Genomic DNA, 20941 nt, shown 5'->3' with positions numbered 1-20941 from the left:
AGCAAGACCCCATCTCTATAAATAACTTTTTAAAATTTAGCCAGATGTGGTGGCATGTGCCTGTAGTCCTAGCTACTCAGGAGGCTAAGATGTGAGGATAGCTTGAACCCAGGAGTTCAAGGATGTAGAGAGCTATGATTGTGTCACTGCACTCTAGGCTGCACAACAGTGAACTCTCACCTCTTAAAAATAAAGTTATTAAAAATAACTTTAATATAATTTATTTGCTATAAACTACATACAGAAATTATATATTAATTTATATATACATATACAGAAATATATAATTTTTATATTTCTATATTATATAAATATATATTTAACTTATATATTTTATATATTTTTAATATATATTTAACATATACAGAAATTAAAGTTATAAAATTCAGTTTTAAAATAAGATTTTAGCAGCTCCTTTTAAAATCAATAGTACAAGATCTTAACTTACCTCTATGTCGTCCTAAATCTTTTCTTTGTCCCTTCTCTAAATCTTTCCTTTGTGAAGAAAGTAAGTTTTTCTGTTCAATAGCTTTCAGAGCACATTCTCTGGAAATGTCTTTTATCTTTTCCCTTTGATCAATGTGACTTAACTTAGCTGTAAAAGAAATCTTTCTTACTATGATACAGATCATTTTTCAAATTGCTCAATAAAAATAAAACGATCTATATAAAAATGTTGATATAATTTTAAAAAGCATAGATATGTAGATATATAGTATATAATGGTATTTTTATGATTAAAAACTAAATGTGATTTTTCTTGACACTGGAGATGCATGTTGTCTTTTAGAACTTCTTGTATAGCCTCTAAAACAAGTATAAAAAAAGAGATCTGCCATTAAAATAATAAGAGCTAAAGGTAACTGAATGGTCACTATTTGCCAGATGTGTTACTCATTTACTTCTTCAAGGTACAATTACTGTCTCTATTTTGGGTAAGGAAACTGAGGCAGAGAGAAATTAGAAATTTGCCCAAGTTCACAAAGTTTGTAAGTCGAGAACCGGGAATATGAACCCAAGCTGTCTGGTTCCAATGCTTCTATTCTTACACACACATATACTATTTCTGGGCTTAAAACTAGGTGTTGTTTGAAAAACATAAAATGCCTTGATCTACGAGTATAGGTAATCTGTGAAAGGAAAATTTTTAATATTTAATAATTTTTTAAAAGCCTTTATTTTAGTTTTTTGTGGATAACTGTTAATTCTCAATGTTACTACCCTTGATTAAATGAGTTACTTTTATGATTACACATTATTTCATTAATATATTTAAAGGTTGATTACAAAATCATCCTGAACATCCACACAAGAGTTATGTGTATTTCTAAACTGTAACTGTACACAGTATCGTGAGGTCTCATTTTGAACCCAAGTTACAGAACTCGACTTGTGAAAGTTAGTTATGGGATAACAATAACAAGGCAGAGTTTAATAAAAATGAGGTTAAGAACAAACTACGGCAATAAGTTAACTTTGAACTACTGTTGCATTCACTACCAGTAAATTTAATTTTGGCATTTATGCCAAATTATTAACTCACGTTTTTCTGCTTCAAGCTGATTATTAACTCCTTGAAGGAAATGCCACATTGTTGCTTTATTTGGTAACTGTCCAGATTGCCTCAGGCCTACCACAGTCTGAGTGCATGGAGAAACTCAAACAACTCATGGAATCAAACTGGTCAGGTAAAACTACAGCTCTCAGAGAAATGCATAAATCAAAAGACGAATTTTGTTACCTACTTGCTATTATCACTTTATAGGCAAGGAAAGCTAGGTAAGCATCGTGCGGTAAGTGAAAAAAGGAAGACACTCACTCGGAACTATGTAAAAATGACAATTTAAACACGTACCTGGTCCTCTCCCTACAGCTGTGTGACTGTGGCTCCGATTAGATGATGAAATATTATCAGTTTGAAATTTCTGATTTTCTCTCTGCTTTGCCTGATCACCAAATCCATTTTCTTTTAAATTATCTGACTTATGAATTACAGGCTTTTCACATCCTTAAAAAGAGAAACAAAAATGTATCATTCCTTTCCTTACCATGAAAAGAGATGTTTGAACCATTTTTTTCAGATTATTTTTAACTGTAAAAAAAGTTACTTAAAACTTATGAGGACTGACATCATTTAAGAATTTTGAAATGCTTTATACTGCATTCAAAAAGGACCCAACTGTTTTGGACTTTTCCAGTTTACTACATCACTTAAAACGTACTTCTAGAAAGAGCTACTAGTGAAGCCTCTTCTGTGATTGTGTGACGATAATAGTGGGTAACTCCTGAAGGTGCTTCTGAGGCCATTGATGAGAAAAGGATCATTCCAAAATACTAACAAAAATTACTAAAATTGCCTCAACTCTACTCAAAGTCAAATTTGAAATTATCCTCAATATTTGTTGTGGGAAGTCAGGGACCCCGAACAGAGGGACCAGCTGAAGCCATGGCAGAAGAACATAAATTGTGAAGATTTCATGGACATTTATTAGTTCCGCAAATTAATACTTTTATAATTTCTTACACCTGTCTTTACTGCAAACTCTGAACATAAATTGTGAAGATTTCAAGGACACGTATCACTTCCCCAATCAATATCCTTGTGATTTCCTATGCCTGTCTTTAATCTCTTAATCCTGGTCATCTTTGGAAGCTGAGGAGGATGTATGTCGTCTCAGGACCCTGTGATGATTGTGTTAACTGCACAAATTGTTTGTAGAGCATGTGTGCTTGAACAATATGAAATCTGGGCACCTTAAAAAAAAGGAGAATAACAGCAATGTTCAGGGAACAAGGGAGATGGCCTTGGATTCTGACTGCCAGTAAGCCGGACGGAACAGAGCTATACTTCTCTTCTTTGAAAAGCAAATAGGAGAAATATTGCTGAATTCTTTTTCTCAGCAAGGAACATCCCTGAGAAAGAGAATGCGCCCTGAGAGTAGGTCTATGAACGGCCTCCTTGGAGGCATCCCTCTTTTATGGTCAAAGTTAAAGGGATGAAATAAGCCCCGGTCTCCTGTAGCGCTCCAAGGCTTATTAGGAGGAGGAAATTCCTGCCTAATAAATTTTGGTGAGACAGGTTGTCTGCTCTCAAACCCTGTGTCCTGATAAGATGTTATCAATGACAATGCATGCGGAAACTTCATTAGCAATTTTAATTTCGCCCCATCCTGTGGTCCTGTGATCTCGCCCTGCCTGCGCTTGCTTTGTGATATTCTATTACTTTGTGACGCATGTGACCCACACCCTACTCGTACATTCCCTCCCCTTTTGAAAATCGCTAATAAAAACTTGCTGGTTTTATGACTCAGGGAACATCACAGAACCTGCCGACATGTGATGTCTCCCCCGGACATCCAGCTTTAAAATTTCTCTCTCTTGTATTCTTTCCGTTTATTTCTCAAACCAGCCGACATGCTTAGGGAATAGAAAAGAACCCATGTTAAATATCGGGGATGGGGTTCCCCCCGATATTCATTTTATATTCAGAGTATTAGTATTCCTAGTTCACTGTGATAATAGAAAAACATGGAGAATTTTTAAAAGAAAGAATTACCCATATTTTCTGCAACAGATTTGTAATGTGACCAGCTGACAACCTGCCTGAGTGCATCGTCAGTAGAAACTGCTGTCCCATCTGGGTTTGCGTAAAACAAAAGCAGTGGCTGAAAGTGGCATCGAATGCATTTGGAGACAACATCTTTCCATCTAGTTCCAATCTTTTAAAAAAACACAATGAATAAAGACAAAACAAAACCTTGTAATCAATGTGTTACATGAAAAGACAGAGACTCTGAGTTATTTTATATTTTTAAAAAATTTAGATATGCAGCTGCTAGTAGTTCAAGTATATATCATATTATATAATTAACTGTATTTAGTAACTAGTATAAATAAAAATCTTTTAAACATTATCATTTACAAATTTGATGGGCAAATAAATTTTAAAAAGCTTTCCAAATATGTGATTGACTGACATTTGACAAAGACTTCAAGGCAATTCAATGGAGAAATTTAAGAGTCAGCTCAACAAATGGTGCTACAACTGAAAATAAAGAACTTTTACCATGAGAAAAATAACTTTAACCTGACTTCATATAAAACAAACAAAAAAAAATTAACTAAGAATAGCTCACACAAAAACTAAAACTTAACCAGAAGAAAACAAAAGAGAAAATCTTTGCAAACTTGGGGAAGGGCAGATTTCTTAGCATACCAAACCACAGAAGAAAAATATTTTAAAAATGGACTTAATCTAAATTAATTAATAACTTTTGCTCTTAGAAAGACACCATTAAGAAATTGAAAAAAAAATAAGCAACATACGGCTAATAAAGGACTACTGTGCAGAATAAAGAATCCCTACAATGCATTAATAAGAAGATAATCCAGGGCAAAATACTGGCAAAAAATCTGGACATTTCACCAAAAGAAAGATGTAAGAATGGTCAACAAGCACAAGAAAAGATGCTCAAAATATTACCAACCGCAAGGGAAATGCAAATGAAAACCACAGTGAGATCATATTATACATACACTAGAAGGGCTAACATTAAAAAGAATACCAACACGAAGTGCTGCTGAGAATGTGGAACACAGGAACTCTCATATATTGCTCTCACAGAATGCAAACTGGTATAACCACTTTGGAAATAAATTTGATAGTTTCTTGTAAAGTTAAACAGACACTTACCACACAACCCAGAAATCCCACTTCTAGGTATTATCTAAGAGCAATGGAAAAAAATATGTTCACAAACAGATTATTCATACTTCAATAGGTAAATGGATAAATTGTTGTACAGCCATAAAACACAATAAAAATAAAGTGTGAATACAAACAACATGAATGAATCTTAAAGACATTATGCTAAAGGAAGGGAGGCAGACACATAGTACATACTATAAGAGACCATTTATATAAAATTGTAGAATGAGTAAAACTAATCTATAATGAGACCAGCAATTTCCTCGTCCTGGGGTGGTGTGGGGAGTATGACAACAAAGAAGCCTGATAGACTTTTCCTAGGGTGATGAACATGTTCTGTGTACTGATTATGGTGGTTACATGGGTGAATACATTTATCAAAACTCCAACTGTACACTTAAAATAGGTGTATTTTAATGTTTGTGCACTATACCTCTATAAAATTGATTTAAAAGCAAAACAAAACCAAACAAAAACACCACAAAGCATTCTAGAATATTTTTGCAGAGAAGGGGACTTTTAAGAACAATTCTGATGAGCTGTTCTGAACTACATATATTCAGCTATTTATCCTCCTCACTGGGGATTCCAAGAGACTTGAGGAGTCCATTTTTTTGTTTGTAATGTTTGTTTTTTGAGAAAAGGTGTCACAGTCACCCAGGCTGGAGTTCAGTAGCACCGTCTCAGCTCACTGCAACCTCCTCCTCCCAGGTTCAAGGGATTCTCATGACTTTGCCTCCTGGGATTACAGGTATGTGCCACCACGCCTGGCTAATTTTGGTATTTTTAGTAGAGACGGGGTTTCACCACATTGGCCAGACTTTGAAGAGTCAATGTGAAAATAAAATAAAAACCTTCACAGGGTAATTAATATACCCAGTTCTTCCTCCAAATTTTGAATAATTTAAACTTTACAAAGTAGAAACTGCAAAATGTTTTTACACATCGACTCAAGATGAAACTTAATAAACTCCTACATCAAAGTACTAAGTAATTCAAGCAAAGTGCTGATTTTAAATATTAATACCAAAATTTTAACAGCTTTATTGAGGTGTACTATATGAGTAAAATTATCTAGTTATAGTGTACAAGTCAGTGAGTTTTGACAATACAATCGTGTAATCCTCACCCCAAAATCTTACCTGGTACCCCACTTTGCAGTCCCTGGAAATGAGTGATCTACTCTCTAAACCTTTGTTTTTCCTTCTAGAATTTCATATAAATGGGATCATCGCATGTAGTCATTTATATCTCACTTCTTTCACTTAGCATAATGCTTCTGAGATTTGTTCACATTATTGCATGTATCAGTTCAATAGTTCAGTCCTTCTTGCTGAGTATTATATTCCACTGTATAGCTATACCACAATTTGTTCATCCATTCACCTATTGTTGACATTTGAGTCATTTCTAGTTTGAGCATTATGAAGAAAACTATCCTGAACATTCACGTACACGTTTTATGTGGAGTTACGTTTTCACAAGAGTGGATTTGCTGGGTTATATAGTAAATATATGTTTAAAGAAACTGACAGTTTTGAAAGTGAATGTTCAATTTTGTGGTTCCATCAGCCTCGTGTGAGAGCTCTAGCTGTTCTTATCCTCACCAACTATTTGTATTGTCAGTCTTTTTAATTTTGGCCATTACAACAGGTGAGTACTAGAATGTCATTCTGAACTAAATTTGTATTTCCATTGTGGTTAATGATGTACTGAATATCATTTCAAGGCCATCCATATATCTTCACTGGTGAACTGTCAACATTTTTTGCTGATTTTTTAATGGGGTTTTAAGAGTTATTTCAATATTCTGGATACAGTCTTTATTAGACACATGCTTCACAAATATTTTCTCTCAGTATATGGTTTGTCATTTTATTCTCCTAATAGTATCTTACTGAAGAACAACAATTTTAACTTTCATTGAAGTCTAATTTACCAACTATTTTTATGGTTCATGCTTATTAAACGTTATCTAAAAAATCCCTATACATAAATAGTAGTTTTACTATCCTTCCCTGATATTCCCATCTCAGTCATTTCTGGTCTGTTTTTATTAATTTTTCTTCAGGTTCTTTGAATATTTGGTAATATTTTATTGAATGCTATTTTGAAGTGGCATATTGAATTTCACTGAACTTCATAGTCTTGGGTATTGAATTTTGTTGTGTTATTTTAAAAGTGGGATTAGCTTTGAACTTTCAAGGCTTGTTTTAAGCTTTTTTTTTTTTTCTTCTTTTTTTCTTTTTGAGACAGAGTCTCACTCTGTCACCAGGCTGAAGTGCAGTCGCACAATCTCGGCTCACTGCAACCTCTGCCTCCTACCTTTTGTTTTCCAGTGATGCTTCCCATCTCTCCCAACTAACCCCAAACTTGTGTGGGTTCACCCCTCACATGCACAAATCACAATTTAGCCACAAATTCCAGGGAACCCTTCTGTCAATTTCCAGAACTTTCTCCCTGTGCAGTTTTCTTTCTAGTATTCTGTCCTGCAAATTTTAGCCATCTAGGCCTCCCTGAACTCCAGTTTCAGTCTGCAGAACTCAGTGACACTGCTGGGCTTTGTTTGGGCTCCCACTGCCTGCACTGCAACCCAGAAACTACCTCTAGGCAGTAAGCAGTGGGTAATTATAGAGCTGACCTCATTTGTTTCCCTTTTCTCTGTTCAACTGCATGTTGTTCAATGTTTAGAGTTGTTTCACCTATGTCCTAGTTTTAAACAGTGAAATGCCTATTTCTATAGCAGTTAATCCTTCATGGGTAGAATTAGAAGTCCACTAAATACCAAATATTTGAATTTGTATTGTCTTAATCACAGTGCTGATAAATGGCCTTTTGTTGTATATTAAAATGAAACTAAATAGAATTCTACATCATTTGCTTATAACAACCAAAGAACTTGCATTTTTAAATGAGTTTACTACTTAATAAAGATTGCCAAAGCCAGTAAGCTTTGGCAAGACCAATAGTTTGTGCTATGTCTGAATTTCCTGTAGAACTTAAAATTTCAGATACCTGCCTTTACACTACTGAATCAAAACTTTAGGAGTCCAGGAATATATGTTTTTTAAAAAGCTCCTCATGTGATTCCAATACTCCTTATTAAGAACTATTATTCACTACTTTTCTAGACAATATTATTACTATTTGAGTAAATAAATTACAGTTGGCCCTTGAACAACACAGGTTTGAACTGTGCAGGTTCACTTATATGTGAATTTTCTTCTGCCTCTACCACCCGAGGCAGCAAGACCAATCTTCCTTTTCTTCCTCTTCAGTCTACTCAATGTGAAGACAGCAAGGATGAAGACGTTTATGATGATCCACTTCCACTTAGTGAGTGGTAAATATATTTCCTTTTGCTTATAATTTTCTAAGTAAGATTTTTTTTTCTAGCTTACTTTACTGTGAGAGTACAGTATATAATACGTATAACATACAGAATATGTGTTAATTGACTGTTTATGTTTTTTATAAGGCTGTCTGTCAATAGTAAGCTGCTGGCAGTTAAGTTTTGAGGAAGTCAAAAGTTGTACATGGGTTTTCAACTGCACAGGGGCTTGGCACTCCTATGTTGTTCAAGGGTCAACTGTAATTACCAAAAGATATAACTCACATATCTATTTCTGTATTCCACACACAAAATTTGAAAAAAAATTGTCATAATAAAAATAAAGGCAAGCACATTTTCATCGCTAGTTATACAAAACTACTGTGACTCATCTACAAAAAAAAAAAAATATAGCAAGTATGCATCAGGCAAAAAGGATCATCACTGACACACAGATCACTGATAGTTACATATTTGTATACTAATATTCATTAGTCTATTATTATTCTGGAAATGGACTGCTTTAAAAGTTGGCTTCAAAATAAGCCAATTTCAAGAATAACAAAAGAAAGTTTGAACTTAATGATGCTATCATTGTTATGTTCATTTATTACTATTTTACATAATAATTATATCATCCTTTTGAATATTAATATCAATATATCATTTATTAACAAAAAGTAAAAATCACAGTCATTATTTCAATTAAAGAAAGTGTCACTTACCTCTTTCACATTTGCATCATCAAAAAATACCCATTTGGAACTTTTGGTGTGAAATGCAAAGGCACAATAATGTCGGCTGGTATAGCAGATCATACCAACAAGGTTAAGTTCACTATTTTTGGCATTTTCATCAGTAACTCTATAAAAAAGCTGTTTAAAAAAATTAGTAATTTACACTTAACACTGTATATTTTGTAAAATGAGGAATAATTAGATGAATCATGTATTTGACACATAATGAAATATTTCTCACGCATACTGCCCCAATCCAATATTATGATATTATTACTTGAAGGCACCACTGACATCACATTGTTAACAGAATTACCACTTTTAATTCATTCATAGAAACTTTAAGTCCAAAAAAACAAATTTACTACAAATTAGTTTAGTAATAATAGAGTATCTCTAATGACACATGATTGACACTTTTCATAAAGAAACTCAAAATATGAGATAAATTCCACATTTCTGGTAATTCTTGACTGAATCACGTATTTGAATGTTCATTAAACACATTATCTAAAAGGTAATTATCTCTAAAACTTTAACTGTAACATCAACCGATTCAAAATATACTAAGAAAGTAACAAGCATATCAAGAGATCATGGCCGGGTATGCTGGCTCACGCCTGTAATCCCAGCCCTTTGGGAAGCCAAGGCAGGTGGACCAACTTGAGGCCAAGAGTTCGAGAACAGCCTGGCAAACATGGTGAAACCCCATCTCTACTAAAAATACAAAAAATTAGCTGGGTATGGTGGCACATGCCTGTAATCCTAGCTACTAGGGAGGCTGAAGCATGAAAATTGCTTGAGCCTGGGAGGCAGAGATTGTAGTGAGCCAAGACTGCGCCACTACACTGCAGCCTGGGCGACAGAGCAAGACTCTGCTGGGGAAAAAAAAAAAGAGATCAGTACTTTAGATGAATGTTAAATCTTAAACCTTTCTAAGTTAACAATATTTATATTTACAATCATGGCCATAGATAAAAAATCATCAATCATCATTATTTTAGAGTGAAAGAAGCAAAAGTCATGAGACAGTTTAGTTTGTAATTAAAAGCCATTACTAGTCTATGTAGTAAAGGCATTCCAGTTAGCCTGGTTTGATTAAACTTGACTTTATTGGATAAAACATCGAAATAGTATTATTTTGTTCAGAAAAAAAATTTACTTCTGAAATCAAAATAAGTGTATCATAATATATATCAAGATGTTTTAGAAGAATTTGAAAATAAAAGGGAAGGGAATGAAAATAGATAAGATACCCCAGGAAGATAAAGATGTGTTGCTAGATTCCGAACAATATCTTCGGTCAAGTCAGAATGCTCAGAGTCCCAGACTAAACCAATTGTAACAATCTCTGGGCAATTCATTAAAACACGGCGAATTTTTATTTTTTGGCCACAGTTACTCTACAGAAAAACACAAAAGAAAAGTTCTAAAATTATGAAAACAGATAAACCATAGGCAAAACCTTACACAGTTTGTATTATATAATGACATTTTTAACATATATTTGCAATTTATTCAGTATACTAAAAATGACTTCTAACAAGCGATTTGTCTTAATTATTGATTAAACAAGAAGTCTATTTTAAATAAAAGTATTCTTTGATATTTTTGTAAATCTGTTAAAGAATTCAACCTTAAAAAAAGCAGAAATAAAATCATTGAAGTCAGTAACAAATATATTAGATGAGAAAAGAGTATCATTCAAGTTTACTGAAAAGAAACTTTCTCTTTAATCAAATGATAAATTTCAGGACTTTGAAAAAATTTAATCAACATATGCTACCTTCAAACCTTCACAACTTAGGAGTTTTTAAAGAAATTATGCTAAGATAAATGGTACACATGGTATAATCTAAAATAATATTTTTAAAAAATTCTTAAAGCTAATTCTATATATAGAATCAGTATTTACATGATAATATTTGAATGCCTATTTTCAAATTTACAGAACAAGAAGCATACTAACATTCTCCAAACTATACTTACAGGACATTTCCTATAGTCATCTGTTGTGTTTGCTGCTTGTAGCAATTCTGCAAACATTTCAGGTTTAAAGCGTTCATGCCTTTCCAACATTCTTTCAACTTCATTGCTACAAAAAAAGAAGCAATCCCAAATTGGGCCTATGAACTTAAAATTTTAATAAATTGCACATGAAAAATATTGTCAGTTTAGATATGCATCACTTTTTCTGTCTAAAACATGACCATAACTGAAAAATGAACCATAAAGTACATTTCCATAAAATGAAAAATTATTAAATTTGCCAAGTATATGATGAAAAAATTAGCTCAAATAAAGAGAACAAAATAACACAAAATTTTATGTTTGGAACTAGACGAATGAGGCTAAGATCCTCTGTCTGGAGGTAGTTCTAAGGCAAATGTTTCATTTGTATTATTAATTAATGAGTAGAAACTTAAGTTTAAACCCTACCCTAACAAGAACAATAAACTGTAGGAAAGGCTCCCTCTCTGGCCCAAAGTTCCTAAAAGCAAAGTTATCAATTTCGGCTAGAAGGTCCTTTGCTGATTAAATGCAGAAGTCTCAACCAGAGTTAGTAAAGCCAGATTTAACGCCTTTTGTTCTTATTATGAATATTACTCCTGTTTTTTTTTTTTTTTTTTTTTTTGTGTGTGTGTGTGTGTGTGTGTGTGAGAGAGAGAGAGAGAGAGAGAGAGAGATGGAGTCTTGCTCTATCACCCAGGCTGGAGTGCAATGGCGCAATCTTGGCTCACTTCAACCTCCACCTCCCAGGTTCAAGCAATTCTTGTGCCTCAGCCACTCGAGGAGCTGGGATTACAGGCACGTGCCACCACACCTGGCTAATTTTTGTATTTCTAGTAGAGACGGGGTTTCACCATGTTCCCCAGGCTGGTCTTGAACTCCTGACCTCAGGTGATCCACCTGCCTCAGACTCCCAAAGTGTTGGGATTACAGGAGTGAGTCACTGTGCCCAGCCAGGATACTAATCATTTTATTAGAGCCCAGGCAGGCCCTTTAATGCACTACAGGTTAACTGTGATACTTTTTATTCAACCTCCTTAAAAGACATATTTTTATGTATCAGGGTATTAAGTAACTAATATGGTTTGGCTGTGTCCCCACCCAAATCTCATCTTGAATTGTAGCTCCCAAAATTCCTTCATGTTGTGGGAGGGACCCAGCTGGAAACAACTGAATCATGGGGGCAGTTTCCCCCATACTGTTCTGGTGGTAGTGAATAAGTCTCACAAGATCTGATGGTTTCATAAGGGGAAACCCCTTTCGCTTGGCTCTCATTCTTTTCTCTTGCCTGCCACCATGTAAGACGTGACTTTGCTCCTCCTTGCCTTCTGCCATGATTGTGAGGCCTACTCAGCCACATGGAACTATGAGTCAATTAAACCTCTTTGCTTTATAAATTACCCAGTCTTGAGTATGTCTTTATTAGCAGCATGAGAACAGGCTAATACTAAAACTATCTAAATATTTCCAAAAAGGAATGTCATGTAAGCTGAAACACTAACTAGTTTCCATTCTAGATGTTCTGGTTGTACTTAACAATAATATAACTATTCTAGAGCTGGATATATTTTACAGTTCAAGTTTAAATAATCTCCAAGTATTTGGTAACAACTAAATGTACCCATCCAAAACACTTCACGAGTACACTAGAAGGCCCTAAATCTGATAAGCTCATTCAAACTGCATATACTGCTCTTACAAAACTGACAGCATTAGACAACATCCAGAAAAATGTTGAAGTCAGACAGATCTGGGTTTCAATCTTAATTCATCTACTTACTAGATTAACCTCATTCAAACCTATTTCTTCATCAACAAAATAGAATTTTCGTTAAGATTAAAAGTGACAACTTACATAAAGCCTGGAACATGGTAAGCATTCAGTAACTGGTATTCAACACTGATTACCAACACAAATAAGGGTATTATAGTTAGAATTCAAAGCGCACACTCCTGCAACTTGCAGTGTTTACCAAGCAGAGAATGATGGGCTCTAATTCTTATTATCTAACATTCTGCCTGAGAACACTGTCATTTCATTCAAGAGTTTTAAAGTAGAATTAAAATTTTAGTTTTTAACTTATTGTCTATCTTTGTTCGAACACCATCCTACTTTTCATAGAAATTTTAAAAAATGACTGACAACCGACTACAATTTGACTGAAGTTTAGGAATGTTTCTCTAAATCACTGTTTTTTACCTGTCTGTAAATATAAGGAAGATAGTAAACACATCCAAATAACAAAATTGTTATTACTCAATAATCTTTATGAAATAAGGTTTTATACCCAATAAAGCCAGAAAGATAAATCATATGAAATGGATGAACATGATATTCACTTTGCACACTGACACAAATATTGGCAACATTTATCAACTGTTGCACTAACATATTCTGACTGATAATTACTGATCCATATTATGTCTTTTGTATTAAAATGTATGCAAATGTTTATGATCTTACTCAATGTTTACCACATGCCAAATTTTTTTTTTCTTTTTTTTTTTTTTGGTGAGACGTAATCTCACTCTGTCACCCAGGCTAGAGTGCAGTGGCATGAACTCAGCTCACTGCAACCTCCACCTCCCAGGATCAAGCAGTTATCTGCCTCAGCCTCGAGGCAGATAGGATTGCAGGTGCCCGAGACCACACCCAGCTAATTTTTTATTTTAGTAGAGATGGGGTTTCACCATCTTGGCCAGGCTGGTCTTGAACTCCTGACCTCAGGTGATCTACCAGCCTTAGCCTCCCAATATTCTGGGATTACAGGCATTAGCCACTGCGCCTGGCCACATGCCAAATATGTATACTTTCAAATATCTGTTGGAAAATAGTCAAAGAACATTATATAAGGTCTAGGGTTAACTTTTAGATCCTTAACTAGCTAATCTTTCATGGACAGAAAGGGAGAGAGTGAGTGGGCAGGTGAGCAGGCAAGCATGGCAAATTTTTTATTTAAAGTGAATGTTGAGGCCTCAAATGCAATAACCTAACTGAGAATTATGCTCACATTTTTGTTTCTTCTCTGTTTACCCTAGCTTTTATCACCAGAAAGGGACATAGCGGAGCTGACTGAAAATATGGCCATTACAAACAGAACATCTCATAAATGAAGCAACCATGTATAGTTCCATTTAACATTCAGTTTATCATTTTATGCTCCCCTTCACAGTTCTAAAATTTGTTATAAATTAAATAGACATAAAATTTAACTAGTATTATGTACACTTCACTAAGTAACACACATATTAGGCTAAATTACAAACATCCAACTTTGAGAGACATCACTTAATACATCTCACAGCAGCATATCTGGTAGCCTCAGACAGAGAGGGGAAATTCATGTATGTTACGATTTTATAAAGTAAGTGTTCAATGTGCTTAAATACGGTATTAACGTTTTTGATAATTATATTTTAATAGGTTCTTACCATAAGGCTGTTGTAGAAATGTACCGCACAAATTCTGTAAAAGGTAGAGGATCTGATGATGCTCCACAGCTACGACACACACACTACATAGGCAAAAACATATGCTTAATCTATCAATCATAAAACAGAACTATAATATCTAAATAATAATCAAGCCATCTCACCTGTTCATACAGAGTCATAGCAAACTTCTGGTGAGTGATACAAGATTTAGAGGTACACATGTCTGCATCTCTGCTTGGCACTATGTGAAAATGAATCCTCTCCAATATATTCTCCTAATTTAAAAATAAAATAGATAAATGAGTTGTTGATCTTGCAGGGAACACAGCAAAATGTAACTCTTTACCTGGAGATTTCCCAAAGTGTAAATTTAAGAGTGTCATACATATTGTTAGCTTTTCAGCTTTCCTCTCTAATGAACACTTTGATCGAATGTTCAATTATTCACCTTTTATAGCACTAGCTAAAAGAAAATGTTGCTTAATGAAAGCAACATTATAATATAACATGATCTTTTTAATAAAGTTATTTTTAATCCTTCTAAAAACGCCTGGTGACTGACATCTAGAATTTAATATTAGAAAACAGTTTCCTGTGTTCCCGACATTCTCAAATGAAGAAAAAACAGATAGCTTAAAAAAAAATCCTGGATGGCTGAATAGGAAGAGCTCCAGTCTACAGCTCCCAGCGAGATCGACACAGAAGACAGGTAATTTCTGCATTTCCAACTGAGGTACCTGGTTCATTTCACTGGGACTGGTTGGACAGTGAGTGCAACCCACAGAGGGCGAGCCAAAGCAGGGCAGGACATCACCTCACCCGGGAAGCACAAGGGGTCAGGGGATTTCCCTTTCCTAGCCAAGGGAAGCCATTAGTGAAGGTACCTGGAGGAGCAGTACACTCCTGCCGAAATACTGAGCTTTTCCCATGGTCTTAGCAACCAGCAGACCAGGAGTTCCCCTCCAGTGCCTGGCTCAGCGGGTCCGACACCAACAGAGCCTTGCTCACTGCTAGTGCAGCAGTCTGAGATCAACCTGGGATGCAAGAGCTTGGTGGGGGGAGGGGTGTCTGCCATTGCTGGGGCCTGAGTAGGTGGTTCTCTGCTCACAGTGTAAACAAAGCCACAGGGAAGCTTGAACTGGGTGGGGCCCACCGCAGCTCACCAAGGCCTACTGCCTCCCTAGATTCCACCTCTGGGGGCAGGGCCTATCTGAACAAGACAGCAGACAGCTTCTTCAGACCTAAATGTCCCTGTCTGACAGCTCTGAAGAGAGGAGTGATTCTCCCAGCACGGCGTTCAAGCTCTAATAACGAACAGACTGCCTCCTCAAGTGGGTTCCTGACCCCCGAGTAGCCTGACTGGGAGATACCTCCCACTAGGGGCCGACAGACACCTCATACAGGTGGGTGTCCCTTGGGACAAAGCTTCTAGAAAAAGAATCAGGCAGCAATATTTGCTGTTGTGCAGCCTTCGCTAGTGATAACCAGGCAAACAGGGTCTGGAGTGGACCTCCAGCAAACCCCAAGAGACCGCAGCTGAGGGGCCTGTCTGTTAGAATGAAAACAAACAAACAGAAAGGAATAGCATCAACATCAACAAAAAGGACATCCACACCAAAACACCATGCATAGGTCACCAACATCAAAGACCAAAGGTAGATAAAACCACAAAGATGGGGAGAAACCAGAGTAGAAAGGCTGAATATTCCAAAAACCAGAAGGCGTCTTCTCCTCCAAGGAATACAACCCCTCGCCTGCAAGGTAACAAAACTGGCTGGAGAATGAGTTTGAAGAGTTGACAGAAGTAGGCTTCAGAAGGTCAGTAATAACAAACTTCTCCAAGCTAAAGGAGCATGTTCTAACCCAGTGCAAGGAAGCTAAAAACCTTGAAAAAAGGTTAGACGAATGGCTAACTAGAATAACCCATGAAGAGAAGAGCTTATATGACCTGATGGAGCTTAAAAACACAGTAAGAGAACTTCGTGAAGCATACACAAACTTCAGTAGCCGATTCGATCAAGCAGAAGAAAGTCTATCAGTGACTGAAGATCAAATTAATGAAATAAAGTCAGAAGATTAGAGAAAAAAGAGTGAAAAGAACCTAACAAAGCCTCCAATAAATATGGGACTATGTGAAAAGACCAAATCTAAGTTTGATTGGTGTACCTGAAAGTGATGGGGAGAATGGAAACAAGTTAGAAAACAGTATTCAGGATATTGTCCAGGATAACTTCCCCAACCTAATAAGGCAGGCCAACATTCAAATTCAGGAAATACAGAGAATACCACAAAGATACTCGTCGAGAAGAGCAACCCAAAGACACATAACTATCAGATTCACCAAGGTTGAAATGAAGGAAAAAATGTTAAAGGCAGCCAGAGAGAAAGGTCGGGTTACCCACAAAGGGAAGCCCATTAGACTAACAGTGGATCTCTCTGCAGAAACTCGACAAGCCAGAAGAGAGTGGGGGCCAATATTCAACATTTTTAAAGAAAACAATTTTCAACCCAGAATTTCATATCCGCCAAACTAAGCTTCATAAGTAAAGGAGAAATAAAATCCTTTACAGACAAGCAAATGCTGAATCTGTCACCACAGGCCTGCCTTACAAGAGCTCCTGAAGGAAGCGCTAAACATGGATAGGAACGACCGGTACCAGCCACCGCAAAAACATGCCAAATTTAAAACCCATTGACGCTATGAAAAAAATGCATCAATTAACGGGCAAAATAACCAGCTAATATCATAATGATAGGATCAAATTCACACATAACAATATTAACCTTAAATGCAAATGGGCTAAATGCCCCAGTTAAAAGACATAGACTGGCAAATTGGATAAAGAGTCAAGACCCATCAGTGTGCTGTACTCAGGAGATCCATCTCATGTGCAGAGACACACATAGGCTCAAAATAAAGGGATGGAGGAAGATCTACCAAGCAAATGGAAAGCAAAAAAAAAAAAAAAAAGCAGGGGTTGCAATCTTGGCCTCTGATAAAACAGGCTTTAAACCAACAAAGACCAAAAGAGACAAAGAAGGCCATTATGTAATGGTAAAGGGATCAATTCAATAATAAGAGCTAACTATCCTAAATATACATGCACCCAATACAGGAGCACCCAGATTCATAAAGCAAGTACTTAGAGACCTACAAAGACACTTAGACTCACACAATAATAATGGGAGACTTTAACACCCCACTGTCAATATCAGACAGATCAACAAGACAGAAAATTAACAAGGATATCCAGGACTTGAACTCAACTCTAGACCAAGTGGACCTAATAGACATCTACAGAACTCTACACAACAAATAAACAGAATATATATTGTTCTCAGCACCACATCGCACTTATTCTAAAATTGACCACATAATTGGAAGTAAAACACTCCCAAGCAAATGTAAAAGAACAGAAATCACAACAAACTGTCTCTCAGACCACAGTGCAACCAAATTAGAATTTAGGATTAAGAATCTCATTCAAATCCGCACAACTAGATGGAAAATGAGCAACCTGCTCAGGAAAGACTACTAAGTAAATAACGACATGAAGGCAGAAATAAAGCTGTTCTTTAAAACCAATGAGAACAAAGACACAACGTACCCGAATCTCTGGGACACATTTAAGGCAGTGTGTGGAGGGAAATTTATAGCACTAAATGCCCACAAGAGAAAGCAGGAGATATCTGAAATCAACACCCTAACATCATAATTAAAGGAACAAGAGAAGCAGGAGCAAATAAATTCAAAAACTAGCAGAAGACAAGAAATAAGTAGGTTCAGAGCAGAACTGAAGGAGAAAGAGACACAAAAAGCCTTTCAAAAAAGTCAGTGAATCCAGGAGCTGGTTTTTTGAAAAGATCAACAAAATAGACCACTAGCAAGACTAATAAAGAAGAAAAGACAGAAGAATCAAATAAATGCAATAAAAAATGAGAAAGGGGATACCACCACCGATCCCACAGAAATACAAACTACCATCACAGAATACTATAAACACCTCTACACAAATAAACTAGAAAATCTAGAAGAAATGGATGAATTTCTGGACACATACACCCTCCCAAGACAAAACCAGAAAGAAGTTGAATCTCCAAATAGACCAACAACAGGTTCTGAAATTAAAGCAATAATTAATAGCCTATCAACCAAAAAAAGTCCAGGACCAGACGGAGGTACAAAGAGGAGCTGGTACCATTCCTACCAGAGGTACAAAGAGGAGCTGGTACCATTCCTTCTGAAACTATTCCAATCAACAGAAAAAGAGGGAATCCTCCCTAACTCATTTTATGAGGCCAGCATCATCCTGATACCAAAGCCTGGCAGAGACACAACAAAAAAAGGAATTTTAGGCCAATATCCCTGATGAACATTAAAGTGAAAATCCTTAACAAAATACTGGCAAAGTGAATCCAGCAGCACATCAAAAAGCGATCAAGTTGGCTTCATCCCTGGGATGCAAGGCTGGTTCAACATACGCAAATCAATAAACATAATCCATCACATAAACAGAACCAATGACAAAACCACATGATTATTTCGATACAGAAAAGGCCTTCAACAAAATTCAACAGTCTTTCATGCTAAAAACTCTGAATAAACTAGGTATCAATGGAACGTATCTCAACATAATAAGAGCGATTTATGATGAACCCACAGCCAATATCATACTGAATGGGCAAAAACTGGAAGCATTCCCTTTGAAAACCGGCACAAGACAAGGATGCCCTCTCTCACCACTCCTACTCAACAGAGTATTGGAAGTTCTGGCCAGGGCAATCAGGCAAAAGAAAGCGATAAAGAGTATTCAGATAGGAAGACAGGAAGTCAAATTGTCTGTTTGCAGATGACATGCCTATATATTTAGAAAACCCCATTGTCTCAGCCCCTATTCTCCTTAAGCTGATAAGCAACTTTAGCAGTCTCAGGATACAAAATCAATGTGCAAAAATCACGAGCATTCCTTTACACCAATAATAGACAAACAGAGAGCCAAATCATGAGTGAACTCCCATTCACAATTGCTACAAAGAGAATAAAATACCTAGGAATCCAACTTACAAGGGATGTGAAGGACCTCTTCAAGGAGAACTACAAACCACTGCTCAGTGAAATAAAAGAGGACACAAACAAATGGAAGAACATTCCATGCTCATGGATAGGAAGAATCAACATCGTGAAAATGGCTATACTGCCAAAAGTAATTTATAGATTCAATGCTATCCCCATCAAGCTACCACTTCACAGAATTGGAAAAAACTACTTTTTTAAAGTTTCTATGGAACCAAAAAAGAGCCCGCGTGGCCAAGACAATCCTGGGCAAGAAGAACAAAGCTGGAGGCATCACGCTACCCAACTTCAAACTTTACTACAAGGCAACGGTAACCAAAACAGCATGGTACTGGTACCAAACATATATATAGACCAGTGGAACAGAATGGAGGTCTCAGAAGTAACACCACACATCTACCACCATCTGATCTTTGACAAACCTGACATACACAAGCAATGGGGAAAAGATTCACTATTTAATAAATTGTTTTGGGAAAACTGGCTAGCCATATGCAGAAAACTGACACTGGATCCCTTCCTTACACCTTATACAAAAATCAACTCAATGGATCAAAGACTTAAATGTAAGACCTAGGACCATAAAAATCCTGAAGAAAACCTAGGCAATACCATTCAGGACATAGGCATGTGCAAAGACTTCATGTTTAAAACACCAAAAGCAGTGGCAACAAAAGCCAAAATTGACAAATGGGATCTATTTAAACTAAAGAGCTTCTACACAGCAAAAGAAACCATCATTAGAGTGAACAGGCAACCTACAGAATGGGAGAAAATTTTTGCAATCTATCCATCTGACAAAGGGCTAATATCCTGAATCTACAAAGAACTTAAACAAATTTACACGAAAAAAAGCAACCAACCCAGCCGGGTGCAGTGGCTCACGCCTGTAATCCCAGCACTTTGGGAGGCCAAGGTAGGTGGACCACGAGGTCAGGAGATGGAGACCGTCCTGGCTAACACAGTGAAACCCCATCTCTACTAAAATACAAAAAATTAGCCGGGCGTGGTGGCGGGCACCTGTAGTCCCAGCTACTTGGGAGGCTGAGGCAGGAGAATGGTGTGAACCTGGGAGGCGGAGCTTGCAGTGAGCCAAGATCGTGCCACTGCACTCCAGCCTGGGCGACAGAGAGAGACTCTGTCTCAAAAACAAAACAAAACAAAACAAAAGAAACAACGAACCCCGTCAAAAAATGGCCAGAGGATATGAACAGACACTTCTCAAAAGAAGGCATTTATGCAGCCAACAGACATACGAATAAATGCTCATCACCACGGGTCATTAGAGAAATACAAATCAAAACCACAATGAGATACCATCTCACACCAGTTAGAATGACGATCATTAAAAAGTCAGGAAACAACAGATGCTGGAGAGGTTGTCGAAAAACAGGAACACTTTTACACTGTTGGTGGGAGTGTAATAGTTTAACCATTGTGGAAGACAGTGTGGCAATTCCTCAAGGATGTAGAACTAGAAATACCATTTGACCCTGCAACTCCATTACTGGGTATATACCCAAAGGATTACAAATCATTCTAGGATAAAGACACATACACAGGTATGTTTATTGTGGCACTATTCACAATAGCAAAGACTTGGAACCAACCCAAATGTTCATCAATGATAGACTGGATTAAGAAAA

The 20941-nt window shown here is 36.4% G+C and overlaps 1 protein-coding gene across 3 annotated transcripts in view; it reads right to left on the bottom strand.

The window, feature by feature from the left end:
• USP53 (ubiquitin specific peptidase 53) overlaps nt 1-20941 on the bottom strand; it is a 78106-nt gene that overhangs the window by 17920 nt on the left and 39245 nt on the right. The window contains exons 6-13 of one of the 3 annotated variants that reach the window (XM_074040378.1): nt 14383-14496; nt 14219-14301; nt 10766-10871; nt 10033-10179; nt 8765-8914; nt 3557-3719; nt 1544-2008; nt 449-595 (exon numbers count right to left, since the gene is read on the bottom strand). In XM_074040378.1, coding sequence (XP_073896479.1) covers nt 449-595; nt 1544-1592 — 196 coding nt within the window. In that variant the 5' untranslated portion in view covers nt 1593-2008; nt 3557-3719; nt 8765-8914; ... (2 more) ...; nt 14219-14301; nt 14383-14496. The remainder of the gene's footprint in view (nt 1-448; nt 596-1543; nt 2009-3556; nt 3720-8764; nt 8915-10032; nt 10180-10765; nt 10872-14218; nt 14302-14382; nt 14497-20941) is intronic. The other 2 variants (XM_005555804.3, XM_005555805.3) reach the window with 2 other exon arrangements.

This window comes from Macaca fascicularis, chromosome 5 (assembly GCF_037993035.2).
Source record: "Macaca fascicularis isolate 582-1 chromosome 5, T2T-MFA8v1.1".
NCBI lineage: Eukaryota > Metazoa > Chordata > Mammalia > Primates > Cercopithecidae > Macaca > Macaca fascicularis.
The sequence above is the reverse complement of the archived record's forward strand: the minus strand, read 5'-3'. Positions and strand labels throughout refer to the sequence as shown.